At 44.5% G+C, this 26,324-nt stretch overlaps 1 protein-coding gene and 1 long non-coding RNA gene across 2 annotated transcripts in view; one reads left to right on the top strand and one right to left on the bottom strand.

Moving 5' to 3' along the window:
* Window positions 1–287: 287 nt before the first annotated feature.
* Window positions 288–3,668, bottom strand: LOC128346173 (uncharacterized). Its single transcript, XR_008316820.1, has 2 exons — window positions 1,048–3,668; window positions 288–922 (listed from the first exon to the last, which is right to left on the bottom strand). It is a non-coding gene; the product is annotated as an uncharacterized LOC128346173 (long non-coding RNA).
* Window positions 3,669–3,742: 74 nt separating this feature from the next.
* Window positions 3,743–26,324, top strand: part of DCTN2 (dynactin subunit 2) — a 71,309-nt gene continuing 48,727 nt past the window's right edge. The window contains exons 1-2 of the mRNA XM_053297763.1: window positions 3,743–3,861; window positions 8,620–8,688. Coding sequence (XP_053153738.1) covers window positions 3,826–3,861; window positions 8,620–8,688 — 105 coding nt within the window. The 5' untranslated portion in view covers window positions 3,743–3,825. The remainder of the gene's footprint in view (window positions 3,862–8,619; window positions 8,689–26,324) is intronic.

Genomic DNA, 26,324 nt, shown 5'->3' with positions numbered 1-26,324 from the left:
ATTCAGACTTTCATTTTGTAAAGTAAGTTTCTAGTCCTCATGGCTGTGGAAATAAAATTGAAAGGATGATGGCAAAAAGGGATCAGAAAAGAGGAGACAGGGAAAAAAGGGATCCAAGTTCATAATCTCTTTTCAACTCTCAAGATTTTTATACTAATTTATTAAGATATTGATTCCAAGTTATCAAGTTTGTGGTCAAATGCCCAAAATAATTATATTTCTTAAAGAATGTTGAGCTTTTAAATTGGAGTCGAAACAATGAAAGCTTGACAAGTTCCAGGAAAAGATAATATTTCCCTTTAATCTTTAATGCATCTATTGTGATATGCAATATAATGTCAGGCTTTGTTTAATTATCTAGCATACTTAATCAATCAATCCATTAATTAATTCTATTTCTATACTGTCCTTTCAAAAATGGTTTAAGGTGGTTTACACAGAGATATAACAAATAAATAAGATGGATCCCTGTCCCCAAAGGGCTCACAATCTAAAAAGAAACATAAGATAAGACACCAGCAACAGTCACTGGAAGTACTGTTCTGGAGGTGGATAGGGCCACCTACTCTCCCCCTAAAGAGAATCACCATGTTAAAAGGTGTCTCTTTGCCCAGTTAGCAGGGGTAATTCATTTAATTCAACTTTTAACTTATTTTCCTTTGCATGTTATTTAAGTTGGAATAACCACATACATTATTCTTAAGATTTGAATTTACAAAAGATTCACTCAATGCATTATTTAGGTTTACAATAAAATTGCCCAAAAGCATTTGGGTACATGTACATAACAAAAAGACATAATGAATAATTAACAATCCACATAGGCAAGATGAAAAAGATGCAACCACTCTATACTGCTATAATCAGTCATTTAAAAAAGAAAAGTCTTGCATTACTTCCTGAATGTCAGCAAACTAGAACTCTGAAAGACAAAACACAAGCAATGAATTTCAAATGAGGCATAGTCTATACATATTATACCATATAGCACTCTAAATCCTTCAGCCCTATTGAACGGTAGCAAGAATGAAGAAGCTGTGTACCTACCGTACGTACATCTCTGGCCCCCAGCATAGCCCCCAATTGTAGAACAGCACTGCTTGTAATGTATTTCAGGCACTTTGAATTTACATTATATTAAACAGAGCACAATCCAAAGAAATTTAGGCTCACAGCTAAATGGGAATAATAGAATATAGCTTAATTGTGCATTTAAATACACTGAACTCAATAGAAGTTAAGCAGATTTCTCTGAAAATTGTGCATGGTTGTTTTCCACACTGTATAGTGATATTCAGTGCATCTCTTTGAACTGTCCATCATTTCAGTGGATTACTTTAGTTGTTGTTATTATTATTATTATTATTATTATTATTATTATTATTATTATAAATATTGAAACCCCACCCTTTCAGTGCACTACTGTTTGGGGCATCTTACAACATTAATAAAATAGATACAATAAAGGATAAAATTAATAAGGATAATAAGTTAAGGTGTGCCGTCGAGTCAATTTTGACTCCTGGCGCCCATAGAGCCCTGTGGTTTTCTTTGGTAGAATACAGGAGGAGTTTACCATTGCCTTCTCCTGCACAGTAAGATATTATACCTTTCAGCACCTTCCTATATCACTGCTGCCCAATATAGATGTTTCCCATAGTCTGGGAAACATACCAGCGGGGCTTCGAACCGGCAACCTTCTGCTTGTTAGTCAAGCATTTAACCGACCAGGCTAAAACCACAATTAAAATAAGACATTTTAAAAATTGAAATTAAAAGTTATTTTAAAAAGCTAAACACCAAGAAACCTATCAGAGAAAAGCAGAGGATAATATTTAAAAGCCTCTCTAAAAAGATGCGTCTTCAGTTGTTTCTTGAAAACACAGAGAGAGAGAGAGAGAGAGAGAGAGAGAGAGTATGGCAAAGCTCTTATGGGAGGCTGTTCCAAAGTTGAGGGGCCACAACTGAAAAGGCCCTGCCTCTAGTCTCTGCCAGCCAGATCTCAGCTAGTGGAGGAGCCATGAGCAGGGGCCAGGATACTGAATGAAGGGCCCTGGCAAGTGCATGTGGGCGAATGCAAGTGCATGTGGGCGAATACCCTGGTCCCAAGCTGTGTAAGGCTTTAAAGGTTAAGAGCAGCAGCTTGAATCTAGCCCAGAAGCAGACTGATAACCAGTGAAGCTACCATAGGATGGGAGTAACACTCATGGACTTGCACCCATGAACATCCTAGCAGCAGCATTCTAGACCAGCTGAAGCTTCCAAACCATCTTCAAGGGCAGCCCCATGCATTGCAGTAATCCAGTCTGGACCACCAAAGCATGAGTGTCTAAGGTCAGGTCAAACTTCTTCAGTAGGGTTGCAGCTGGTGTACCAGCTGTAGCTGGTAAAAAACACTTCTGTACACTATTACTACTGCAACAAATTTTGGGTTTTCATTGCATTGAGTGAAAAAATCAAGTGCAGTCCAATTTATATACGGGGTAAAACAATCCACTTTTTGCATCTGTTTTTTTTTTTTTTTTGGCACAACGTCGTGTTCGCAGTAAAGCCTCGCAGAAAACTTGTGGTAAAGCCTGCTGTGTGAAGAACTCCGTGTAGATGTTAAACAGTAAATGGGACGGAATGGATCCCTGCGGCACCCCATAGGTCAAAAGCCAAGTTGTGAAGCAGGCGGCCCCCAGCAGCACCTTCTGAGTATGACCTTCAAGGCAGGACCAGAGCAAACGTACGATGGTGCCCTCAAGTCCCAACCCAGAGAGACCCAGAATGATACCATGGTTGATGGTATGGAAAATGCTGAGAGGTCCAGGAGAATCAACAGAGTCAAACTCCCTCTGTCTGTCTCTCGGTGTAGGCCAACCACCAGGGTGACCAAGACGGTTTCCGTCCTGAATCCAGGCTGGATGTCAGACTGGAAAGGATCTAAGTAATCAGATTTATGCAGGGCTGCCTGGAGCTGAGGCTGCACTACACTCTCCAACATCTTGCCCAAGAAGGGGAGGTTAGAAATTGGTTGAATATCAGCTTCCATATAAGGGTGCTTAAGAACCTGGTGGGCCGCAATTTTTTAACAAAACTAGAAGGGCCAAGCAACATAGGCATAGTGAGTGACTCACTTTCCCATAGGAGCAAAGACACAGGTGAAAGGCTTTTTGACTCCATCTTCCTCAGTATGAACAGCAAGAGAGGCCTTAGCAGAGCTGTGTCCCGGCATTCACCCCAGACACTCACTCTAAGATGCGGGCAAAGTGGCTCATATCCCAATCCTAAACACTCAGGCCAGCGAATAAAGCCCTTAAAGGAATTGGCTTGCTTTTGCGTAAACATGCTCAGGTAAAACATACTATACCGCGCATACATATCCGAACAAATTAATTTAATCATAAAAGTAGACATTCCGATCTATCTTTTTGCCCAGATTCTGCTTCAGGCGTTTCACTTTATTAGGAAGATCCTTGAAAATATTTGATGATCGCAACAAAAACCATTTAAACTAACAACATGTGGTTTGGGAAATCTACCCCCACCCCCCATATCTGATCCATACTCAAATCCATACCCAATGGATGCCGAGAATAATACAGTAACAGTAACAACAACAACAACAACAAAAGCTGTCCCCCCCCCAATCAGCCACGCGTCACTAAACTCCTTTCCCGTCGCTGCCTCAGAGACTACAACTCCCAAAAGTCATCGCGCGGCCAAACAAAACATCTTTCGAGCCTTCTCGCCCCCCCCCCCGCTTTTGCCTATTCTCGCGACATTTGGATTTTCTTCCTCTCATCCGGCCTAGGCGGATTCAGCCCATCCCTCTACCTGGCTATGGCCGATCCAAAGTATGCGGACCTGCCTGGCATTGTAAGTGCGGGAGGGAAGAAGGAGTCTGTGTGCAGGAAAAGGAATGGCAGCGGGACGGTGCAGAAGGGAGATCCGTGGGATGGAGGAGGAAGGCTGGCTGGCTGGCTGGCTGCTGACAGGGTGGGGAGGAGAAGGGTGGGGTCTGGAGTGGCTGGCTGGAGTGGTGTGCTTTGAATCGAGGGGTTGCTGCTGCTGCAGGAATGGCTGTTTGGATACCAAGGTGGTGGATGGGAGGATCTGCATGTGAAGGAGCAAAAAACAAAACACAAAAATCAATAGGTGGTCAGTGGGGCTTAGGAGAAGAACTAGAAGGGGTGGGGAGAAAGGAGGAAGGCTGGGACTGAGTCCAGATTCTCTCGACTTCCAGGGTTTTGTGGAGCCGAAAGTCTCCAACATATGTGATTCAATAATAAAATAGGAAACAGTGCCCCTGAGGATGTGCAAAGTGCTTCCCCCCTCCACAGCGAGGAACCAAAACAGATCTCCTGCATAAGGAATATAGAACCTAAGTGCAGGATGCTGATTATCTCCTGGAGGGGTGATGCATAACGAATTTCCCCATTCTTTTAGGGATCTGAGACTTGGATATAATGTATGTGGGATGATATGTGAATGCTAGGAAAAAGGTGGCGGTGAGAACTGAGGTGGAGAAAAGATTGGAGAAGAGGTTGCTATGTAGTGGTTTGTTGGATGGGAGAAATAGTTGATTGGACAGTATGACAGCTAGAGATCTGCTTAACACTGTGCATATACTAAGGCAGGATTTCTTGAAAGAAAAGATTTGATGACCACAAACTGGAGCCTGGAATTAAGCGGTTCAAATTTTGCTCCAGATTAAGAGAGGACTTCTCTAAGAGTAAAGAGTGATTTCCTAATGGTGCAGCGGGGAAATAACTTTCCTGGGGAGCAAGAGTCCCCGCTGGTATGTTTCCCAGACTATGGGAAACACAAACACCTATTTCGGGCAGCAGCGATATAGGAAGATGCTGAAAGGCATCATCTCCTACTCTGCAGGAGGAGGCAGTGGTAAACCCCTCTTGTATCCTACCAAAGACAACCACAGGGCTCTATGGTCGCCAGGAGTCTACACCGACGGCACAACTTTACCTTACCGTTACTTCAAACATGAGGAAGTTTGACAAATAATTATATTTAAAATAATTGCCAACAAAGCAATAGCCCCTTCATTGTGCTTGATCTTAAAGTAAAGTTGTGCCGTTGACTCCCGGCACCCACAGAGCCCTGTGGTTTTCTTTGGTAGAATCAAGGAGGAGTTTACCATTGCCTTCTCCTGCGCAGTATGAGATGATGCCTTTCAGCATCTTCCTATATCATTGCTGCCCGATATAGGAGTTTCCCATAGTCTGGGAAACATAGCAGTGGGGATTCAAACCGGCAATCTCTTGCTTGCTAGGCAAGTTACTTCTCCGCTGTGCCATTAAGTGGCTACTTGTGCTTGATCTTAGCAGCCAATAAAGGGAGTGCATTGGCATTCTTTGGAGCTATTTGCCAGTAGTTTAGGAATGGATTGTGATTTATAAAGGAATTAGTCCCTAGCTGTGGGGAAGTTGTGCTTTCTTGGTATTTTACCTAAGCTCCACAGTAGGAAACCTGACTCTTCCATGCCCTGTGACAATATTTGCCTGTCATCTGCATGTAGTGTTTTAGCATTGAACTGAAAGCTACAATGGATGAGGAGAGGCAGGGCAGGGGTGTGGGGAATCGCTCTGAAATATTGGAGCATGTTCTTGTATGCAGGCATGTGCACCCATGGCTTGAAGGGGGTAGAATGAGGCGCCTTTATGAGGTGCCCTGGTTTAATTTCAGATAGTGCCATTCTTATCAGAAGGCCCTTTAGAGGTATCCTGTTTGCAAATTGCAAAGGCACTGGGCTGGAGTGGACAGGTCTCTTCAAGTACACCCCACTCTTTTATCTGAAGGCATGTTTGTTTTGCTGTCATGTCTGTAGGGTCATAACCTGGATGGGTTTGCCTTCAGGTGCCGCCATTCTAGGAGCAAATGTCATATGCAAATTAAGTTTAGTAGGTTGTTGGCCTCTGCCTGCTTGACTGCAGGCTTGCATTCCACTGATGCCCAGACACCTGCATTTCATTCATGTACGGATGCTGTCCCAGGCAGAATAGAAGATAATGTTACTTGTGATGGAGCTGTCACTTACCTAGTGGCAAAAAGAGGCACTAGGTCTCCTTGAACAAGATATATTTTGACATCTCACTCTCTCCTTCCAAGTGATAAGTTCTTTCCCCAGTTTGTGTTGCAATTATTTGTACTTGGTCTTAATGCTTTGTAAGCTGCTTTGTTGTTTATGAATACAAAGTAAGATATAAGTCTATAAAACAAATACAACCCAGCTCACTTTCCAGGAAGGTCAGAGCAGTCACAACCTGCATTTCCCGTGGAGAGTATGTGCCTTTTCTATACATATTCTGCACATTCAATTCCATATCTGTAGTGATCATTGCATGATTTATTTATTTATTTGGTCTCGGAGGGTTTCAGCATTATCCTCTTGTAAACTTGTACAAACTTGTAAAAAACTTGTAAAAAAAACCACTTGCCTGGCTACCTTCGGCAAGTTAGAATTGGCACAGAATTGGCACCAGGAGAACAGACAGAAAAAGCTTTACAAAAGTTGGTTCTTCTTGGCCTACGGTTCTCAAACAGCGTGCTTAGAACAAGAGAAGGTCATTGTTGGGATAGCCACCTTTCCCGGGGCTACTGTGTGTGTCAGGCCAGGGAGCTCTTTTCTTCAGTTCTTGAAAAGCCTGTCAGCACCCTGAGACAACACTACTTTGTAAATCTTCTGTAACGTGCTTGTTGGTTTTAATATTGTAAACTGCCATGGCCAAGGTAGAAAGGTGCTAACCCCGGCTAACTAGACAAAGAGTCACCTTTTTAACGTGGTGATTCTCTTTATTTAGCAGGGGGAGAGTAACTGGCCCTATCCACCCCCAGCACAGCATCCCTCCAGTGACTGTTGCTGGTATCTCTCTTATGTTTCTTTTTAGATTGTGAGCCCTTTGGGGACAGGGAGCCATTAATTTTCTGTGTAAAATGGGAGCCATTTAATTAATTAATTCTCTATGTAAACTGCTTTGGAAACTTTTTTTGAAAAGCAGTGTATACATATTTTGTTGAAGTAATGTAGAAAGGTACTATATTAATGAAATAAATACATAAATGGCAGAGTATTTTCCTAGAATGACAGCTTACCCACACTGTTAGTCTTTGCCAGTGACAGACAGTGGTGTGGTCTTACTACTAGTACGTATATTTATATACTGCTTTTTAACCAAAGTTTACAAAGTGGTTTACATAGAAAAACAAACAAGGTGATTCTTTGTCCCGAAAGGGCTCACAATCTTAAAAACATAAAAATAAGATAGATACCAGCAACAGCCACTGGAGGGATGCTGTCCTGAGGGTGGATAGTCATGCTCTCAGTCCCAGCAGGGCAACAGGTCTGTCTGGTGCACCTCATGAACTAAGTTGCACCCACCTAGATCATTTCCCAGAATCCTCAGAAGTGAACTTGATGTCTTAAGAATTCCCTAAAGGCGGAAGGTTGGAAAACCATTGTTTTGGGCTATGAATGATTAAAGTGGCACAGCAGGGAAATGCTTGACTAACAAGCAGAAGGTTGCCAGTTCAAATCCCTGCTGGTATGTTTCCCAGACTATGGGGGACACCTGTATCGGGCAGCAGCGATATAGGAAGATTCTGAAAGGCATAATCTCATACTGTGTGGGAGGAGGCAATGGTAAACTCCTCCTGTATTCTACCAAAGAAAACCACAGGGCTCTATGGGTGCCAGGAGTCGAAATAGACTTTATGGCACACTTTACCTGTAGCTTTATGAATGACGAATGGGTCCAATAGCGCTTTCCACCTGACTCTCTTCCTACATTTTTACATTCAAGTACCTCCTTGAGAAGCCACCTAATGGTGCAGTGGGGAAATAATGCCTAGGAAGCAGGAGGTTCCTGGTTCGAATCCTCACTGGTATGTTTCCCAGACTATGGGAAACACCTATATTGGGCAGCAGCAATATAGGAAGATGCTGTGAAAGGCATCATCTCATACTGCTTGGGAGATGGCCATGGTAAACCCTTCCTGTATTCTACCAAAGAAAACCACATGGCTCTGGTTGCCAGGAGTCAACACCGACTCGACGGCACAACTTTACTTTACTTCCTTCCTTGAGAGTTCTCTATCCTTTCCTGATTGGCTTTCCTTCCCCCCCCCCCATGTGTTTTGTGGGCAAGTAGGCTAGTAAAAATGTTGGTGGGCCAGTGACTTCTGTGAATTTATTTGTAAGACTGCTTTAGAGCAGGAGGCTTGATTCATTTATCCAAGCCATTTGGATTGTTGTACTAAACTACTCCTTATCTGACAGTCCCCTTAGCATGGTCTTACTCTGCTTGTGTCATATGGTCTGGAGCAGAGTTTTTCTACGTGTGGGTCCCCAAATGTTATTGGACTTCAACTCCCATAATCCCCAGCTCCCGTGCTCTGGTTGGGAATTATGGGAGTTGAAGTCCAATTACAACTGGGGACCCACATGTTGAGAATCCTTGGTCTGGAGAATGAGGATGAATCCCAAGGGGTGGTGGAGGATTAATTTATGGAGGTTCCTAAATGAGGGTGGATCATTGCTATAGTAGTTCACCTTTGGGTCTTTCCAGTCCTTTGATTCTCTTGTTCTTCATCCTCATGGAAATGTCTTTTTGTTTCCAGGCCAGGAATGAGCCTGATGTTTATGAAACAAGTGATCTTCCCGAAGATGATCAGGCTGAATTTGATGCGGTAAGCTCACAATAAATGTAGTTGCTTCTTCAGTAGTGTTTTGATTAGATAGTTATGTTCAGTGGGTGTGCCAAGCCTGCAAACCATTTCTAAAAGATTCCTATGATCCAAGTGACTTGAAGCTTTTGTTAAAGAACACATGCTTTAGGCAGTCTTCCTTGACTTTAAATGGCAATTCCCATTATGAGACCCTTGCAGAAAAGAGCAATGAGATGCAAGGCCTCATGGTCGTAGGTCAAGATGGCATTTCCTCTATCATGAATGTGAAGACAAAGAGACATTTTTGAAGATGCTTGAAAATGATTATGTGGCTGGGTGGGGGCAGCAGAAGATGTGTTCCACCTTGGCTTAAGTATTATCGGTTTGGTATCTGAAGGTAGGATTAAGAAATTAGCCTTTACTCATAACGATCTAAGCTTTTGACATGTATCCCCAACAATGTAACCATGAATGTGATGAGCTTTTTGGAAGTGGGAAAGAAAGCTTGTCTTTGTTCACACAAATGTGGTTAAAAATAGTGCTGCTCCCATGTTCAAGACTGGAAAACCGTTTTAGATCCTAGGACACCGATCTTTGCCTAGAGATGACAAAACATTTACATTCGTAGTTACCAGTATCAGATTTTGAAGGGTGTGGATGAACTGTTGTATTTTTCCAATCCTGCCCATGGGAAATGCAGTATTAACTGATTCACCTCTGTCGGAGCTGTACAAGGCTTCACTACTCAGTGCTACCCTGAGAGTCTTGGACTGCAGGACGGTTTATAAATTGACAGACTAAATAAATAAATAGGGTTGGATGCTTGGAAATCTGCTTTGCCTAGGAAAGTGATGGATTTCTTCAGGCTTGTTCAGCATGGAGGTTAAAAAACCTGGAACTGGTTTCTTTAATTTTTTTTTTAAAGGCGATTGGCATTTAAAATGTTTGCAGTATTTCCCCCACCTTGCTATACAGAAGTCCCCTGCCAAAACGAACCAAATGATTAGATCACTGTATATCAGTTATTTGGAAATGTACTAATGTCCATTTGCTTCTGGCAAGGAACTTCTTTAACATTCCCATCAATGCACACGAAAGGATGACTGTTCCTTTAGCGCAAGTCAAAGGGACAGTGGTGTGGTTCCATCTATACGGAAATGTAAAATAGTGCAGTCCAGGCAGGAGGGTTCCGTGCTCCAAGGCATATCAGCAGCAGTAGGACAATTTGAGGTGGATAAGGGTAAACGAGGCTCTGTTTGCCCCCTTTGGAAGGGGAATGCTGGCAGAGGAGAGGATGACCTATGTGAATGATGTAGCACTTCAGCATAGGATCCATGTCCTTAAATTTGACTCCACATCTATGTACACAGGCCTGTTACAATTTTCCCTGGTTTCCCCTCAGTGCATATTTTATACTGGGCAAGGAGGATGTGTGTGGCAATCCACAGTTCATCATAAAGGAACAGTTCGGACCTGTCAGCCGACTCTCCCAACTTCAGTAGGCCGGAGTGTCCAGTCATGATAGTGCTGTGATTCTCTTCCCAGTGCCCGGGAGATAGAGTAGGTGGATGATTCCTCTTCGTTGCTTGCTTGGGGCAAGCAGATGAGTGGCAAAGGGCATCTCTGTAATATTGTGGGGTTTTTTGAGAGTTTGAACTGAGATCTGAATTGATCACAGTTTAACTTTCCTGGACTAATAGTTTTCAACATGTTTGCAGAAGGCTGGGCTGAAAAGTGTTATAGGTGTGGCAGGTTGCCCCCAGCAGGTGACTCTGTGCTTTTAAAACACAATCTGTCTGTCGCTGCTGTTCTGTGCAGTAGCTCCGTTTGCTGTGGATTATATGAAGCACCATGAAATCTGTTGGCTTAGAGAAAAGCCTGGGGGGAAATATCGTGGCTTTCATGTGCAGAAGTTGTGGTAAGGGGAAACACTTCTAGATCTCAGAGTTGAGGAGAAGACGTTTTATCACTAATTTCTAATGTCATTGTAGCAGTTTTAGTTTAGTACTGTAGCATCTAGTGGAAAAGCACACGGTTGAGGGCAGAACTACACAATTGGTGGTAAATATGGGATTCCCAACTGTGTTTGCTGCCAACATACAAAGTGGAAGGGTGTGTGCACTCAAACTTTTCCCTCCTGCCACTTTTCTTCAGCAGAACTTAATTCTGCCCTAAGGGTCTCTCCTTTTAGAAAATGCCTTTTTTTTTCTTGATTTGTCATAAAGTTGGTCACACAGATTCTGTGGTTGGTGGTGACACTAGACTGATTCTCTTCTTTGATCTGAACTTACCAAGAATTGAACAGGAGGGAGGTATCAACAACAGTGTTCACTCTCAGTTTCTTCATCTGTGTGCGGAATGAGTTTTGTTCTGGGCGGCAATATCAAGGCAGTGTGTGCACACCTGCATTCAAAATGGGGCCTTCCTGATTCAACCTGAGAGGGATCTAAAATTAACTCAGTGGACAGTTAAAAAACTTGTGTATGCGTGCACATGCACACACCTTAGGGGGAACACTGATCAACACTCGCATGCTTTTGTGTTCCAGGGTTCAAAAGTTGCATTAAAAACTTCTATAAAACTTGAATATCTTGGCCATGTTTAATAACCTGGAGGGGAAAAATACTCCTTACTGAAGTTAATCATACAGGGAAAGATTAAAGGAAGAAGTGTTGGAAGACGAAGAACATCCTGGCTGAAAGATTTTGAGAATGGTTTGGATGCACATCCTTACAACTTCTTAGAGCAGCGGCATCCAAAGTCAGAATAGCCTTAATTATAGCTAACCTCTGGTAGGAGATAGCACCTGAAGGCAAAGATATGGATATGCTTTTAGAAACTGTTTGTTTATTGGATGTATACCCTGCCTTTTGACTGAATAGTCTTCAAGGTGACTCGCAATGAATTATAGTACTGATAAATTAAACTAGCAAATAAACAACACACACACACTTTGTTTGGATGTTTAATAAATTTGAGAAATATGGCCTACAAAATATCAACTTTACTTTCATCACAACCACCCTTTTAATTTTCCAAAAGACTTTGACATACCTAAAACAAAATACTTCCAAACTGCCAAATAGTAAATCAAAGAAAACACTGTAGATGGAGTTACATTACTGTTGTACTTTTTGTTCCACAAATAAATCATTACCCTATTTTTCCTTTTATAAAATTATCCAAGATCTGTCTGCCTCCACATACTTGAGTATAGTTTGTTAGTTTCATCAATACAGCAAAGTTCCATATTTTTCTATTCCTGTAATGTTGGCATATTTCTTTTTCTCCAGTTCTGTGGAAATAGTGATTTTGTTAAAAGGATTATGCAAGGGTCCCTCCCTCCTCCACCCCAGCCATCTGCCACCTGAGGCAACCACCTTAGTCAGCCTTGTGGATGGATCAGCTCTGTTTAGAGTTTTGGGAAGGGTCTTTAAATTGGATGTTTAGAATCAAGGTCCTGGTCCTGTCTGACTCTTGTTTTTGTGCAGGCCTGTTCCTGCAGCCAGCTGAATGTGGGGTAGTCATTTGCAAAGCCTGCTTGTTGCCCACAGTATGTAGTACAGTCTATAGCAAACTGGGCATGTCCATCCACTACAAAATGTGGGAGTCAGCTTCTGACACACCACTGCAAATACTAAGTAATGTTCACAGGCGTGTTTCAAGAGCTGCCTCCCTGTATATGGAAGCAGATGCTTACAACTGATTTGCTGCAATCTATGGGCAGGCCTTTGAAGTGCTTTGCCAATCATTGCTACATGCCCAGTGGTTGTGTGCAGAGGCCCAGTCAGTGTGTCACCATTTTGAATTGTTTGGGTCACATCTGCAGTAAATCAGAGCAATGAAATGCTGAGAATGTCATCTACTTCTTTTGTTAAGAACAAAAGCTTTGCTGGAAAAAATAGGGATAATTTCCCCTGATTATGTTACCCTAAGCTTCTTGGAGGAAGGCAGGGATTAAAAAAATGAGATGAAAAATGATATGTTACATCTAGCTGGAGAAATGCTGCTGATCCCAGTTAAAAATGCAAAGCTTGGAGAATTTGAGACCCTTAGGATTTTTTATCTGCTAACTGTAGTCTGACGTGGCCTTTCAGGAGAGGGGCCATAGCTTAGTGCAGGGATCTCAAACTGTGGCCCTCCTGCAGATGTTAGGCGGCAACTCCCATAACCCCTGCTACTGGCCATTTTGATTGGGGTTGATGGGAGTTGTAGTCCAACAACAGCTGGAGGGCTACAGCTGGAGACCCCTGGCTTACTAGTAGAGTGCATGCTTTGCGTGCAGAGTGTCTCGGATTCTGTCCCTTCCCCACAGCTCCAATTAAAGCATCTCTGGTAGAAGTGCTGGGACAGGGCCCCCCCCGACCTGGAGAGGTACTGTAGACAAGGTTGGACAAGAGGGACTGATTCAGGTTAAGGCAAATTCATCTGTATTTATTTATCTATTTAAGGTTTTTATACCGCCTCACCCAGATGGCTCGAGGTGGTTCACAAATATAATATATAGGCTGTTGATGGGTTCCTATCCATTTATAGCACTTACTTCTGGGAGACTTGCAAGCAGGGCATGAAGGCATCCACCTAGTAGTGCTGCTTGCCCTGACTTCTGATATTGAGAGATATGTCTCTAAACATGGATATTCCAATTAGCTGGTATGGCTAATAGCTGTTAGTAGACCTATTCTCTATGGACCCTTTTAAAAGACCATCTAAGAAAGTGGCCATTGCCATATCTTGTGGCAGTAAACTCCATCTCTTGATTATACATTCTGTGTGGGTGCTCTTTGAAGGCAAAGAATGAGACTTATAAATGCTCAAATTAACAAGAACTATTGTATAAAGTACTTCCTTTTTTCTGTCCTGATCCTACTGCCTGCCAATTCAACAGGCAACCCTGAACTCTAGTATTGTGGGGGAGGGCTATCTCCATGCAGTTTATAATTTTACTAGCCAACCCCGCACAGAGCATCTGTGCGCTCTTTGGGGCTGGCTGTTCCCCCCTCACCCTCCCTCCTGCCCCGGTCTCTCTTGCCCTCCCCCGCTTCCGTTCCTTCCCTCCCTCCCCACCACCACCTGCACAGAGCATCTCCGAGCGGGCGGCCAAAAAGGGCCCCTCTGCCGCCGTTCATCCTCCCAGGCAGCGAACAGGGAAGCCCCGCTGCCCATTTCCCTTCCACCCCAGCCTCCAATGGGCGCCGCACATTCAGCCCCACTCCCCTTCCCCCAAGCCCTCCCCCCAGCTTCTGCCTCAGTCTCCAGTCCTGATGCCCGCCCGCTTCTCCCCCCCCCACTTCCCCAGGCTGCTTCCCCCCACACTCCCCGCCCACGGTTTCTGCCGCCGTCTCCTGACGCCCACCTCCTCACTGTGGCTGCCCGCCACCCCCTTGCCTGGGCCCGCTGCCGTCTCTGCGCCTCCTCCTCACAGCAGCCATTGCCGGCTGCTCCCACCACCTCCCCACCGCCTCCTCACCGCCTCCCCACTGTGGGCGGGCCCGCCGTCTCTGCCTCCCCAACACGGCTGGGCCTGCCGCCGCCGCCTTGCCTGCCTCTCCTCGCTGCCATTAGCTTTTAGTCCGGCAAACATTGCCGGCACGCATAGCCTTGCCACATCTCCACGCATGGCTGGCGGCTGGCTAAGAGAATTAAGTATAATGATGAGCCTATTTATGATGTCTCCTCTTAGTGTTTGTCCTAGAAATGTTAGTCCAAGAATGCTAACATAAACCAAGTGCAAGGTGTTTTTCAGGCATGGCAGCTGCACATGTTTGGAAGTTGGATATGATTTACCTCCTGTGTTTTCCAGCAAGTGTTTGGTCCCTGGGTTTCTGTTGTTTCTCAGAGATTCTCTGTAACCCAGGGCTGCTCAACTTCGGCCCTCCTGCAGATGTTGGCCTACAACTCCCATAATCCCTGGCTGTTGGTCATTGTGGCTGGGGATAATGGAAATTGTAGTCTAAAAACAGCTGGGGGTGGTCTAAGTTGAGCAGGCCTGCTTTAACCCTTTGCAGACAATGAGCCCTTTCCCACGATCATGGAGAAAGGGCTCCATGCTGCAGGGGAGGAAGCCTTAAAATGCTTATCTCCCCCGCAGATGATCCTGGTCTCTTGCTGGGTGAGCGGATCCCTTGCCCAGACGTTTGCTGGCTGCTACTGGCAGCTGGGAAGTTTGGAGGCTATGAGTCCCCCGGAACTCCCATAATGCACCATGTGAGTGCACAGTGCATTATGGGGAACCTCCTGACACTGGCCAGGACCCCCCACTTTCCCAGCCTCGGATGCAAGCATCTGGGGCTGGAAGACAATCAGCAAAACGGGGTTAAGAGAGCGCTTGCTCTCTTAATCTTGTCTAAGAGGTGGTTGGCTCGGCGGGTTTGCCACTGAAGCACCAGTGGGGTTAGGCATGCTCCCAGTGGTTTTCATGCGCGGGCAGGACTGAGCTTGGCTCCATTAGCCTGGTTTTGCCTGCGCATGAGAACAGCCTCGTTATATTGTACATTCATTCAGGTGTCTGTACACATGTACATTGTTTTTGTGTGAATGACTGTACCTGTGTTCATTTTAAAACTGAACCTGGGTACAGGTTCCCTCAAACGCAGCAAACAGATAGAAAATATACCACTGTACAAAGATTGAACATAACTTGTGAATAACTGTACAGATCTGTATGTGTGTGTACTGAACACAGATTGCAGGTGTGTTGAACATAATGTGGGAATATTTTTTTTTCCTTGAGGGTAGTGGGGGCAGAGAAAACAGATCTTGAACTCTTAATGGTCATGATATCTGTTAAAATGTTCTCCCAATCTCTCTGTGAAAACAGTCCCTGCAACCTGGTGCCTTTCTGTACGGCCTTCAATGCTTTGCTGTGGATAACACAGAGCACTGTTCCCCCTTAACTTTTTTTCATCCATGTGCGAAATGAGTTTTGTTCTGAAAAGCAGTATCAAGGCAATGTGGCACATGTTGTGTATCACTATAGATACAAGCACGCACACACCACAAATATGAAAGAAAGAAAAAGCTGTAAAATACAATTTTTCTTCCTTCCATGTCACATTTGGAAGTATATCTTAACAAACCAACTAACTGATGGGGAACAGATTCAGTCCTGAACATAAAATCTTTTAAGTTGATCACAGGTTTACTATAGAGTAAGTGTATGTAAGATTCCATATGCCCCTGTGAAGAACCACTATTGCATGTGGTTCCACTCCACTACTTGTTTCATAGCTAAAATGATGATTTCAGTCTCCTTTGTCTCCTGTAGTCAGTACCCCACACAATTAAGAGCCAGTGTGGTATAGTGGTTAGAGTGTTGGATAAGAATTGGGTTCAAATCCTTCCATACTCAGCCAGGAATCTCAGTGGGTAACCAACTAGATACTGTCTCTCATCCTAACATCCCTCATGGGATTTTTGTAAGAATAAAAGTAGGAATAAAAAAATCATGTACACTACCCTGAACTACTTGAAGAACGGGCAGGATATAACTGTCATAATAAAATACATGTGCATATTTATGTTGGCTTTTAGTAAAGTCATCTCATGCAATGCTATTTATGCCAAACAGAAAGAAAAGTCACCCACTAGCAATCAGTTTAGACTCTCTCTCTCTCTCTCTCTCTATCTCTATCTATCTATCTATCTATATATATCCACTAATTTGATTTCAAACCAGACAGCAGAATGGTATACATGGAGTTATCCCAGTTTTTTAGGATTTAAGAATATGTAAGCATTTCAGGGGCAGGAGAGAAAGGCAGCCTTTAAAAAGAAAAGAAAAAAAAGGCCCATCAACTGATTTGCAAAGTTTTATTTTGATGCAAGTTTTTTTTTAAAAAAAGACAACAAAATCATTTATTCAGCTTTAGACCCTTATGGAATTGATTACTCCAGCCTGCACGATCCCACTGTTGAATCGCTCCCCTCCCCCACTTAACTGCTGTCTCAGTGTCCTTCCTTTCCCCCTTCCTTGTTGTGCTTGGTTGGCTCCCTCTTTATTTGCTAGTTCTTTCTTCATCCTGCTTTTCCTCCTTCCTTCTCCACTCATCCTTTTCTACCTTGCTTCCACCCACCCTTTTAACTACCCCTTTCTCATTTGTTTTCTCAGCTCACATTCAACTTGTTCTCTACCATACTTACTTCAAACATGTTGTTCTAGTAAGGACTAATCAGCCTTCTTTCCTTTCACTGTCTCGACAACTGGACTAAATTTGGTTCAAATCGAGGTCCACAAGTTAGATCTCTTGCACCTCAAATGTTCATGTGTCCGCCATCTTAGATCAGGGTGGATGACGCAATTACAAACTACACCATTGAGGTGTCCCTGTGTGTCACTCACTAGAGCTGCACCAAATTTGTTTCAAATCAGTTAGACAGTCCTCAAGTTAGTCCACTTGCGCCTCAAAAGTTTACATGTCCACCATCATGAATCGGTGTGGAGGACATCATCACAAACTATGCCATTGAGGTGTCCCTGTGTGTCACTCACCTCAACTGTACCTAATTTGGTTCAGATGGGTTAGACAGTCCACACATTATCTGACTTGCGCCTCAAAAGTTACACATCCGTCATCTTGGATTGGGGTGGGTGACATCATCACAAACTACGCCATTGAGTTGTCCCTATGTGTCCCTACAGCTGTGCCCGATTTGGTTCATATTGGTCCAGGCATTGCAAAGTTGATTGCGAAGTTGATGTGGGGGGTGGGAGGGACACACGGAGAAAGCCAGGTGATCTCATAAGCCTACTGGAAAGTAGGCTAAAAAAATACCAGTTTTGTTCACCTTTCCTCCCTGATTCTTTTACATTCACTCCCTTCTTCCTTGTGCAACAACTTTGCCTATCCCCTTCCTCTCTATTCCCAGTTTATCCCTTTCCCCACCCTTGATTAACTTTTAATCTTTCTTCTGTTTTCCTTCAACACCTCTGTGGGTTCTTCCCCCAACTTCTCTTCTCCTTTGCCATGCCAAGTAGTCCCTTCCACATTCCTCATGGAGCAAGCACTTTGGTGGAGTGCAGCACATTTTAAAAAATGAAAGCTTTTGAACTTTACCTTTTTCTTACAAAAATGAACTTTCTGGGGTATCTTTCTAAGAGCTTTAACTTTATTCAAGAAGTGCTGTTCACAGAGCAACATCAAAGGGAGCCAACACATCTTTGGAACCCTTTTACCATTGACTGGAATGAGGGGGATGATGCCAATTTCGGACACCACCCCCCTCTTCCCCTCTTTCTCTACCCTTGAGAAGTGGAGGGATAGAAGGACTACAAGTGATGCTCTGCACAGGTTATAGTGGGATGGAAAATACTCCCCAGGATAGGTTTTGGGGAGGATGTGAGAGAAAGCTGGTCTCGTGGTAGCAAGCATGACTTGTCCCCTTTACTAAGCAGGGTCTGTTCTGGTTGAATATGAATGGGAGACTACATGTGTGAGCCCTGTAAGATATTCTCCTTGAGGAATGGAGCTGCTCTGGGAAGAGCATCTGCCTGCTTGCATGCAGAAGGTTCCAAGTTGCCTCCCTGGCATCTCCAAGATAGGGCTGAGAGAGATTCCTGCCTGCAGTCTTGGAGAAGCCGCTGCCAGTCTATGTAGACAATACTGAGCTAGAAGATGGACCAAGGGTTTGACTCTGTATATGGCAGCTCCCTGTCTTCCTAAAAGTGCATATTGGGGAGAGTGAGTGAGTGATGGCAATACAATTACACCATTCTCCACCAATGGGAGGCGGAGTGAGCAAACAGAGGAGGGAGGGGACGGGAGCCAGGGCTTTGAAAACAAGCCAACAGAAGCCTTGGAAGGAGAATCAGAACGGAATGAGGAAGAATGTGAAGCAAAGGCAAGAGAAAGCAGCAGGGACAAGTGAGAGGTTCCTGCCGTTTTCTTTGCTTCCCTCCTGTTCTTATTGTCCATGCAAGGCTTTTGTAGGCTTGCTGTTAAAGCCCCGCCTCTCCTCCTCTCTAATCACTCCCCCTCCCATTTGCCCGCTCCTGGCCAAACTGTGGAAGAAAAGAAGTGCCGGCCGGCTCATCCCTGCAGCACCGTTTCAAAAACAAAGACAGCAGCTGGCTGCACGGCTGCTAACATTCAGTGAGTGGGGAGCTAGGAGTTTTGTGTGCCCGCGCATGGCACACCTTAGAGGGAACAGTGGCACAGAGGCTGGTGTGCTCCTTCTGTGCATGCAGCATTCCTGAGGGGAATTGCTTGAGCTACATTTAGTCTCATGGTAACCAGCAGTGGGGAGCAGGGAGATGGACTGAATAAAACATTACCTGGGCAATCCTTGCTGAGGGCACACTGAGGAGAAGAGTTGAGGGCTCTTAGTTCCCTTGTGTAGGCTTGGAAGGATCTCTGTCATCTGAGTGCCTGTGGTTGCAAATGTATTTTTGGTAAATTTGTTTTTAATTGAATTTAGTGTTTGTATTATGATTCTGAGATTGTTAGCCATATTGAATGCTTCCAGGCTGAAGGGAAAAGATGGAAATATTTGATGCCAGTGGCAGTTAGTTGCAATTTCCAACTTACGATACCTTAGCCCTGCCCTCATAGTTAGAAGGCCTGGAATTCTGTATTGGAAAGCTCTCCAAATCTTGTGCCAAGCAAAATAAAATGATGTGCTGTGTGAATAATTTTACAGAACTATTCAAGGAAATTTGCTTTGGCGGGCGGTGGGAGAACACCAGCTTTGCAAAACCACACTTTATTCTAAACCCAATATTGGATTAGAATGTGCAGGAATAGAAGGTAAGAGTTTTTAGGATGCATATGGGAGGAGTCTTGATGCACAGTTTCCATTGTCAGCAAGTGCACCTGTGCTCCAAGGCTGTGTCTCAGTGGAGATTGTCTCTCCAATCCCCTCTCCTCCCACTGCCCACTGCTTGTTGTCATAGCAGCAGCCTCTTTAGAAGCCTCTGTGTTGCACAAGGGGTGCAGGTCTGCAAAGTGGTCCCCCAGTGGCATCCTAAGGGCCCCTGCAAACCCCCTTACTGTCTACTGCTGGCACACGGTTTTGATCTGGCAATTTACAGCATTATCATCTCTCTTCTATCCACAGGGCCTACTGTCACTGTATACAAATCCAAATAAAGGCACAGACATTTCCTTTACCATCTAAGCAAGGCTTTATTCTCGGGGCCATAGGAAGTTGCCTTATACCAAGTCAGAACCATTGGTCCATCTAGCTCAATATTGTCTACACTGACTGGCAGCAGCCCTTCAGGGTTTTAGAGAGGAGTATTTCCCAGCTTTACCTGGAGATGCCAGGTATTAAACCTGGGACCTTCTGCATGCAAAGCAGATGTTTTACCACTGAGCTACGGCCCCATCCTACTAGACCCATTTGTTTGAACCAGGCTATTTTCCAATCACAGATAAAGCACTGCCCATGGAGACACATTTCCATCCCCAAAGAATGAAAATGCACTTGACACCACCAACCAGCTGTAAGTCACCCTCTCACCTCATGAAACTGGATAATTTCCTCTTCCCACTTCCTAGTTTTGTCCCATTTTCCAAATCCATCTATTACTCCCTGGCTAGGCTGGGCTGTTGTCCCCTTTGCCTCTTTTGCTTTTTTGAAAGGATGCATTGGCCCTGTCCAGCAACGCTTAGTCCTTTGGCCAGTGACATAACAAGGGTTTGATGTCTTCATAAAGGTCAGGCACCTCTTGCCTAGCATAGGATACTAGGACCCAGCTATGGCACAAGACTCTGCTTATACCATGGCAGCTGAAGGAGTGCTAGCAGATCAGGCTGACCATTTGATTTTAACTGGTGGCATTGCAGTTCTAACTTGTCAGTAAGGTAAAGTGTGCTGTCAAGTCGATTTCGACTCCTGGCGCCCACAGAGCCCCGTGGTTGTCTTTGGTAGAATACAGGAGGGGTTGACCATTGCCATTCCCCATGCAGTGTGAGATGATGATGCCTTTCAGCATCTTCCTATATCGCTGCTGCCTGATATAGTACCATTGGGGATTCGAACCGGCAACCTTCTGCTTGTTAGTCAAGCATTTCCCCACTGCGCCGCTTAAGGTGACTTAACTTGTCAGTACTTTCTGTGTAATCAGATCAAATGAATTGGATCCCACCACCTTGCTTAAATGCTGTCTGGCTAATTTTTATTTTAAAAAGCCAGCTCTCTGAGCTGGAAGGCAGTGACCACTCCTGAGACCTTAAGAGAAGAGCAGTGCACCTATTGCCATGGATTCAGAGAGGCTTCCGCTTAACATGTCCAGATGAAAAATTGGGAGCAAACAACCCCCTTTGATTGGAGATGACATGAAGATTTCATCACATAAATGATTCACTCAGTCAGTGAAAGTAGGTCAGCGCTTGGGGGAGGTATATGAGGCCTTTAAAAAAAAAAAGTAGGAATCACTGCTGAATAACCATACAGGGAAAGACAGGCTGGTAGAGCAGGCAACTTTGTTTCAGGAAAAGACGGGTGGGTTTGAGTAATGTGAAGAAGGATTTTCAACAGGCACTTGACAGTAGTGTACTTAGTAAGCACCCCCCCACCAACTTCCACATCATGTAATTTTGGAACATTAATTAGTCTTATTATTCAGGAAGTCTAGATAGATATGAAAGGCTCACCAGTGTGTTTACCCCTGTTGTTGCTTGTCCTCATGTTTCCCCTCCATTTAACTTTGTGCATCAGTTTTCAGCTCCATGTGTTTTATATGCTGATGTTCTCAGCTCCTCCTCCTGTTGTTGTTGTTGTTGTTGTTGTTTTATTGGCTTTCAGTGTACATAGCATCTTAATATATGTGAAAAAGAGAGATGTCCTGTCTTTGTTCTGAGGAGCTTGCACCCAAATTTTTATGATGGGGAGATAACAGGGTGAATGAATGGGAAGGGCAAATTCAATAAGAGAGTACTGAACAAGGCGAATGAAAGAAGGTACCTTGTAGGGACTGATCATTATGAAATAAGAGTTGCATTTCAAGGTCCATTGCTGGACTTTAGAGCAGAATTTCTATGGCTGCAATCCTGTGGATGTTTAATCCAAGGGTAACTCCCATTGAACTTGGTGAGAAGTAATTAGTAATGCATAACAAGGGCCCTACTGGATCAGACCAAAAGCCCATCCAATCCTGTATCCTGCTTCCCACCAGCCAGAGGATTCTGGGAATCCCATAAGCAGGGCATGAAGGAAATAGCGCCCCCCACCCCCATCAAAACAACTGATGTACCTCTGAACAATGGGTAAACATCCACAGTGGTGCTTGTGGAAGGACTCATTGTGGTACTCTGTAAAGTTGTGCTACTGCCAGCAGAGCCACCTAAATGTATGTTGCACAAGGAGTTATCCATTTGAACATGCTTGTGGAAGAGGCTGTGCAATAGGTTACACTAGTGCAAGAACTAATCTTGAACAGGGGTGAATTTATTTGTGCAATGACGATGTCTTACATCTTGTTGCTAGTGCAACAGCCTTTACACTCACAGAAGGTGCACATTGGGAGAAAAAACCCCAACTTCAAGTATACGTTGATACTTGAGGGATCTTGGGGTCGTGGTGGACAGCTTGTTGAAAGTGTAAAGTGATGCACATTGGGATCTGAGCTGTCGGTGACTGACCAGGAGAGGGAACTTGGGGTCATGGTGGATAGCTCGTTGAAAGTGTCGACTCAATGTGCAGCAGCTGTGAAAAAGGCCCGTTCCTTGCTAGGGATCATTTGGAAGGGGATTGAAAATAAAACTGCTAATATTATAAAGCCCTTATACAAAACTATGGTGCGGCCACACCTGAAGTACTGCGTACAATTCTGGTCACCACATCTAAAAAAGGATATTGTAGAACTGGAAAAGCTGCAGACGAGGGCAATCAAGATTTTATTTATTCATTCATTCATTCATTCATTCACTCCATTCATTCATTCATTTAACATTTTTATATCCCGCTCTTCCTCCAAGGAGCCCAGAGCGGTGTACTACATTCTTAGGTTTCTCCTCACAACAACCCTGGGAAGTAGGTTAGGCTGAGAGAGAAGTGACTGGCCCAGAGTCACCCAGTTAGTTTCATGGCTGAATGGGGATTTGAACTCTGGTTTCCCCGGACCTAGTCCAGCACTCTAGCCACTACACCACGCTGGCTCCTGTGATCAGGGGCCTAGAGCACCTTCCTTATGAGGCAAGGCTACCACACCTGGGGCTGTTTAGTTTAGAAAAAAGACGACTGCGGGGAGACATTATAGAGGTCTATAAAATCATGCATGGTGTGGAGAAAGTAGATAGAGAGAAATTCTTCTCCCTCTCACGTGTCACTAGAACCAGGGGTCATCCCATGAAATTGATTGCCAGGAAATTTAGGATTGGCAAACAGAGATACGTTTTGACACAATGCATCATCAACTTGTGGAATTCTCTGCCACAAGATGTGGTGACAGCCAACAACCTGGATGGCTAAGAGGGGTTTGGATAACTTCATGGAGGAGAGGTCTATCAAAGACTACTAGTCGGAGGGCTATAGGTGCCTCCAGCCTCAAAGGCAGGATGCCTCTGGGTACCAGTTGCAGGAGAGTAACAGCAGAAGGGAGGGCATGCCCTCAACTCCTGCCTGTAGGCTTCCAGTGGCATTTGATGGGCCACTGTGTGAAACAGGATGCTGGACTAGATGAACCTTGGGCCTGATCCAGCAGGGCTGTTCTTATGTTCTTAAGACTAGTCTGGATGCTACCCTTTGAGGTTTCAGATAGCTGTCATGACTAATAGCAAGCAGATACCCTATCCTCCATGGATTGGTCTAATCCTCTGCCTCTGACTAGAGTATGTTTAGGATTATTCTGTAAGTTAGATGTTTGGAAAACATCTACTTTCCCCAATATCTTTGCAGACTTGGTTCTATTTTTGTTGGTTCCACTTAAAGGCTACTTTTGTGGAAAAGGTTTGGAAGGCTACTTTTGCAGACGTGAGCTCTAGAACTGTGATAGTTCTGCAGAGATTGATTGCAGCATTGCCAGTTTGTAGCTGGACAAGAGGTTTGCACTCATTCCATACTACAGTCCATCACTCTTCAGTCTTGCTAGAACCTAAACTGATTTTTTTAAAAGTGCCTGGTGATAACTACAAATCTAGCAGCTACAAATCTAGCTGGGCCATTCAGGAGTTGCAGATATTGAACAGGGTGGCAAAAACAAAACAAACCCCAATAACCCTTGAGTATATTTTTGCTTGTTTTCAGATCAGAGGTGTGGGGTAGAATTTTTTCCCCTAAAGGAGATTTTTCAATCCCCTCCCCTTACCCCACCCCCCTTGATTCTTCTGTGATGCATATGTGCTGCAATATGAGTTTGAAGCTACTGTTGATCCAGGCTACTGTTGTACTGCTTGAGCAGGGGAAGGAGCCATCTTTGCCAGTCTCCCCTTCCCTCTGAAGCCCACCGCAGTAACCAAAATATGTCCCCAAGGGTTGCAGAATCATCAGGGACATGTTTTGGTGTTGCACAGTGGGCTTCAGAGGGAAGAGGAGATGGCTAAAATAGCCCCTTCCCCTTCTCAAGTGATGGGGCAGCAGTAGTCTGGAACCCGCACTTACTGCACACTTGCAATGATTGTCTGGATGTCTGGCACTGGTTCATAAAATTCATTAGTAACAATAAATGGAATACAATGCAATACTAGCTAAGTTTAGCAATTTTAAAGTTGTAATTGATGCTTTCCAGGTGATAATCTTTAGAATAAATTTCAGGTGATTGTCTTTAGGATAATCTCTGTGTGGGAAATATCTTGCATTGATTTGAGTATTCTATAAATTTACACATAAAATTTTGAATTTGTTTCAGGATAACATTTAACTACATTAAGTGTTTTTTATTGGGGAACCCGCCCCCCTTAGTTCAACTACTTGGCTACTTGAAAACCTTTCTTTCTTTTTTTTAAAATGATGTGGGAAATTAATGTGGTGGGTTTTTGTTGTGTGTTACTATAAAATAGGTCAAATAACATGTCAAATCAGATTACAATCTATTTAAGGAAAAATTATATAATTTTTTTTTAAGGAAAAAAATTAATGCAAATTTCATGAAATTGAAGGGGAAAATTGCATGGGAAAGTTTCCAGAAAGTTTTGTGGTTCTCCCCGCCCCCCACAATGTTTCAGATATGAGATATTCTCCCTTATTGCTGCCTACATGCAATTGCATCATAACCTGTTGTCTGCCTGCCTTATTCTCTGGGTTAAGTGGATGCCTTCAACACTTGTGTTTCTATATGTGAGGTAATCACTTGGGCTTTTTCTTTAGATGTAATACTTTTCCTCCATGAATGATTACCCATGGAGAAATTCTTTTGCAGAAAGGAAAATTAGGTCATAATGCAGAAGTTTACATTTTGCAGTTCTTCTACGAATGCTCTTCTATGGAGAAAATATTGTGATGTTCATGTTGGCTCTTACTGTGAAATAAAAGAATTTTGGTACACTGTTTTTTTGGGGGAAAGGTCTATGATGGGGCTTGGCACACCCACTTGTTTGTTCTTGAATGACGCTTACAAGCTTATGGTAACAAGATGCTGGTTTTTGTTTGTATCTTGTGCCCCACTCATAAGGCGCTGCTAGCATGAAATGTACTGTTTCTCTGCACTCTGGCGATAAAAATATATGAAGTGTTGCATTGTAAATTTGTTTGATGAAAAATAAGACTCCACACTGAATCATTGGGCACATATCTTTAAAACCAGGGGCTTACATAGCCCCTTTAATGCAGAGAAGTGCAGGTCCATACCTGCTCCTTCTCCACTCACTGCCTTTGCTGTCATCTCAGCACTCCCCCCAGCTATGCCCGTGCGCTGGCGGGCCCTCTCCCAGCTACCACTTCACAATGCTGGCACACACGTGGCCTCCCCATGCCGTGCCATGTGTGTGCCAGCATTGCACAGGGGCAGCCGGGAGATGTCCCACTGGCGCGTGGGCATAGTTGGGGGGAGCGCCAGGACGACACAATGGTGGTGAACCGAGGAGGAGCAGGTATGGTCCTGCACTCCTCGGCATTCAAGGGGCTGTGTAAGCCCGCAATTTGGCACGCCCCTACTAATGGTTACTCTGCTGTTCACTTTGGCAGAATTACAAGAGACTGTTTTGGGTGACTTATCCTTCAACTCCTTTCCATAACTGAGTTGATCAGAGTGACACCAGTATGCTCTCTTCGTTCTCCTGCTTGACTGAATTCATACATGCTCTTGGTGCTGGGGAGCATCCTCTATAATAAAATGCTTAGGTGTAATCCCGTGTCTGCCCGTGTCTTTCTCGGCCGTTCTGGACATGCGCAGAGCGCATGCCCAGAATGTCCGAGAAAGATACGGCCGCAGAGACACGGCGGCCATGTTGAGGAGAGCGGCGGGCCGAGAACGGCCTACGGGGAGGGCAGTGGCAGAGGCGGTGGGTCCAGCCCGGCTGCGGGGAGAGGAGAGGCGGCGGCGGGTCTGGCCCGCCGAAAAAGGAGGCAGAGGAAGAAGCCGGGCGGCAGAGAGGTGGAGACACTGAAGTGCAGCTGGAGCCAGGAAAAGAAGGCAGCTGGAACAAAAAAGGAGCGAGCGGGGGCGGCGGGAAGGAGCAGAGAGGCAAGGCAGGGAAGCGAAGTGTGCGCTGCGCCTCCTCCTCGGAGCCTGGAGAAAAAGAGTGGGGGGGGGAATTGGCGGAGTACCTCCCGCCCAGGAC

The sequence above is a fragment of the Hemicordylus capensis genome, chromosome 2, assembly GCF_027244095.1.
Source record: "Hemicordylus capensis ecotype Gifberg chromosome 2, rHemCap1.1.pri, whole genome shotgun sequence".
NCBI classification, from domain to species: domain Eukaryota; kingdom Metazoa; phylum Chordata; class Lepidosauria; order Squamata; family Cordylidae; genus Hemicordylus; species Hemicordylus capensis.
This window is presented reverse-complemented; position numbering and strand designations above follow the sequence as displayed.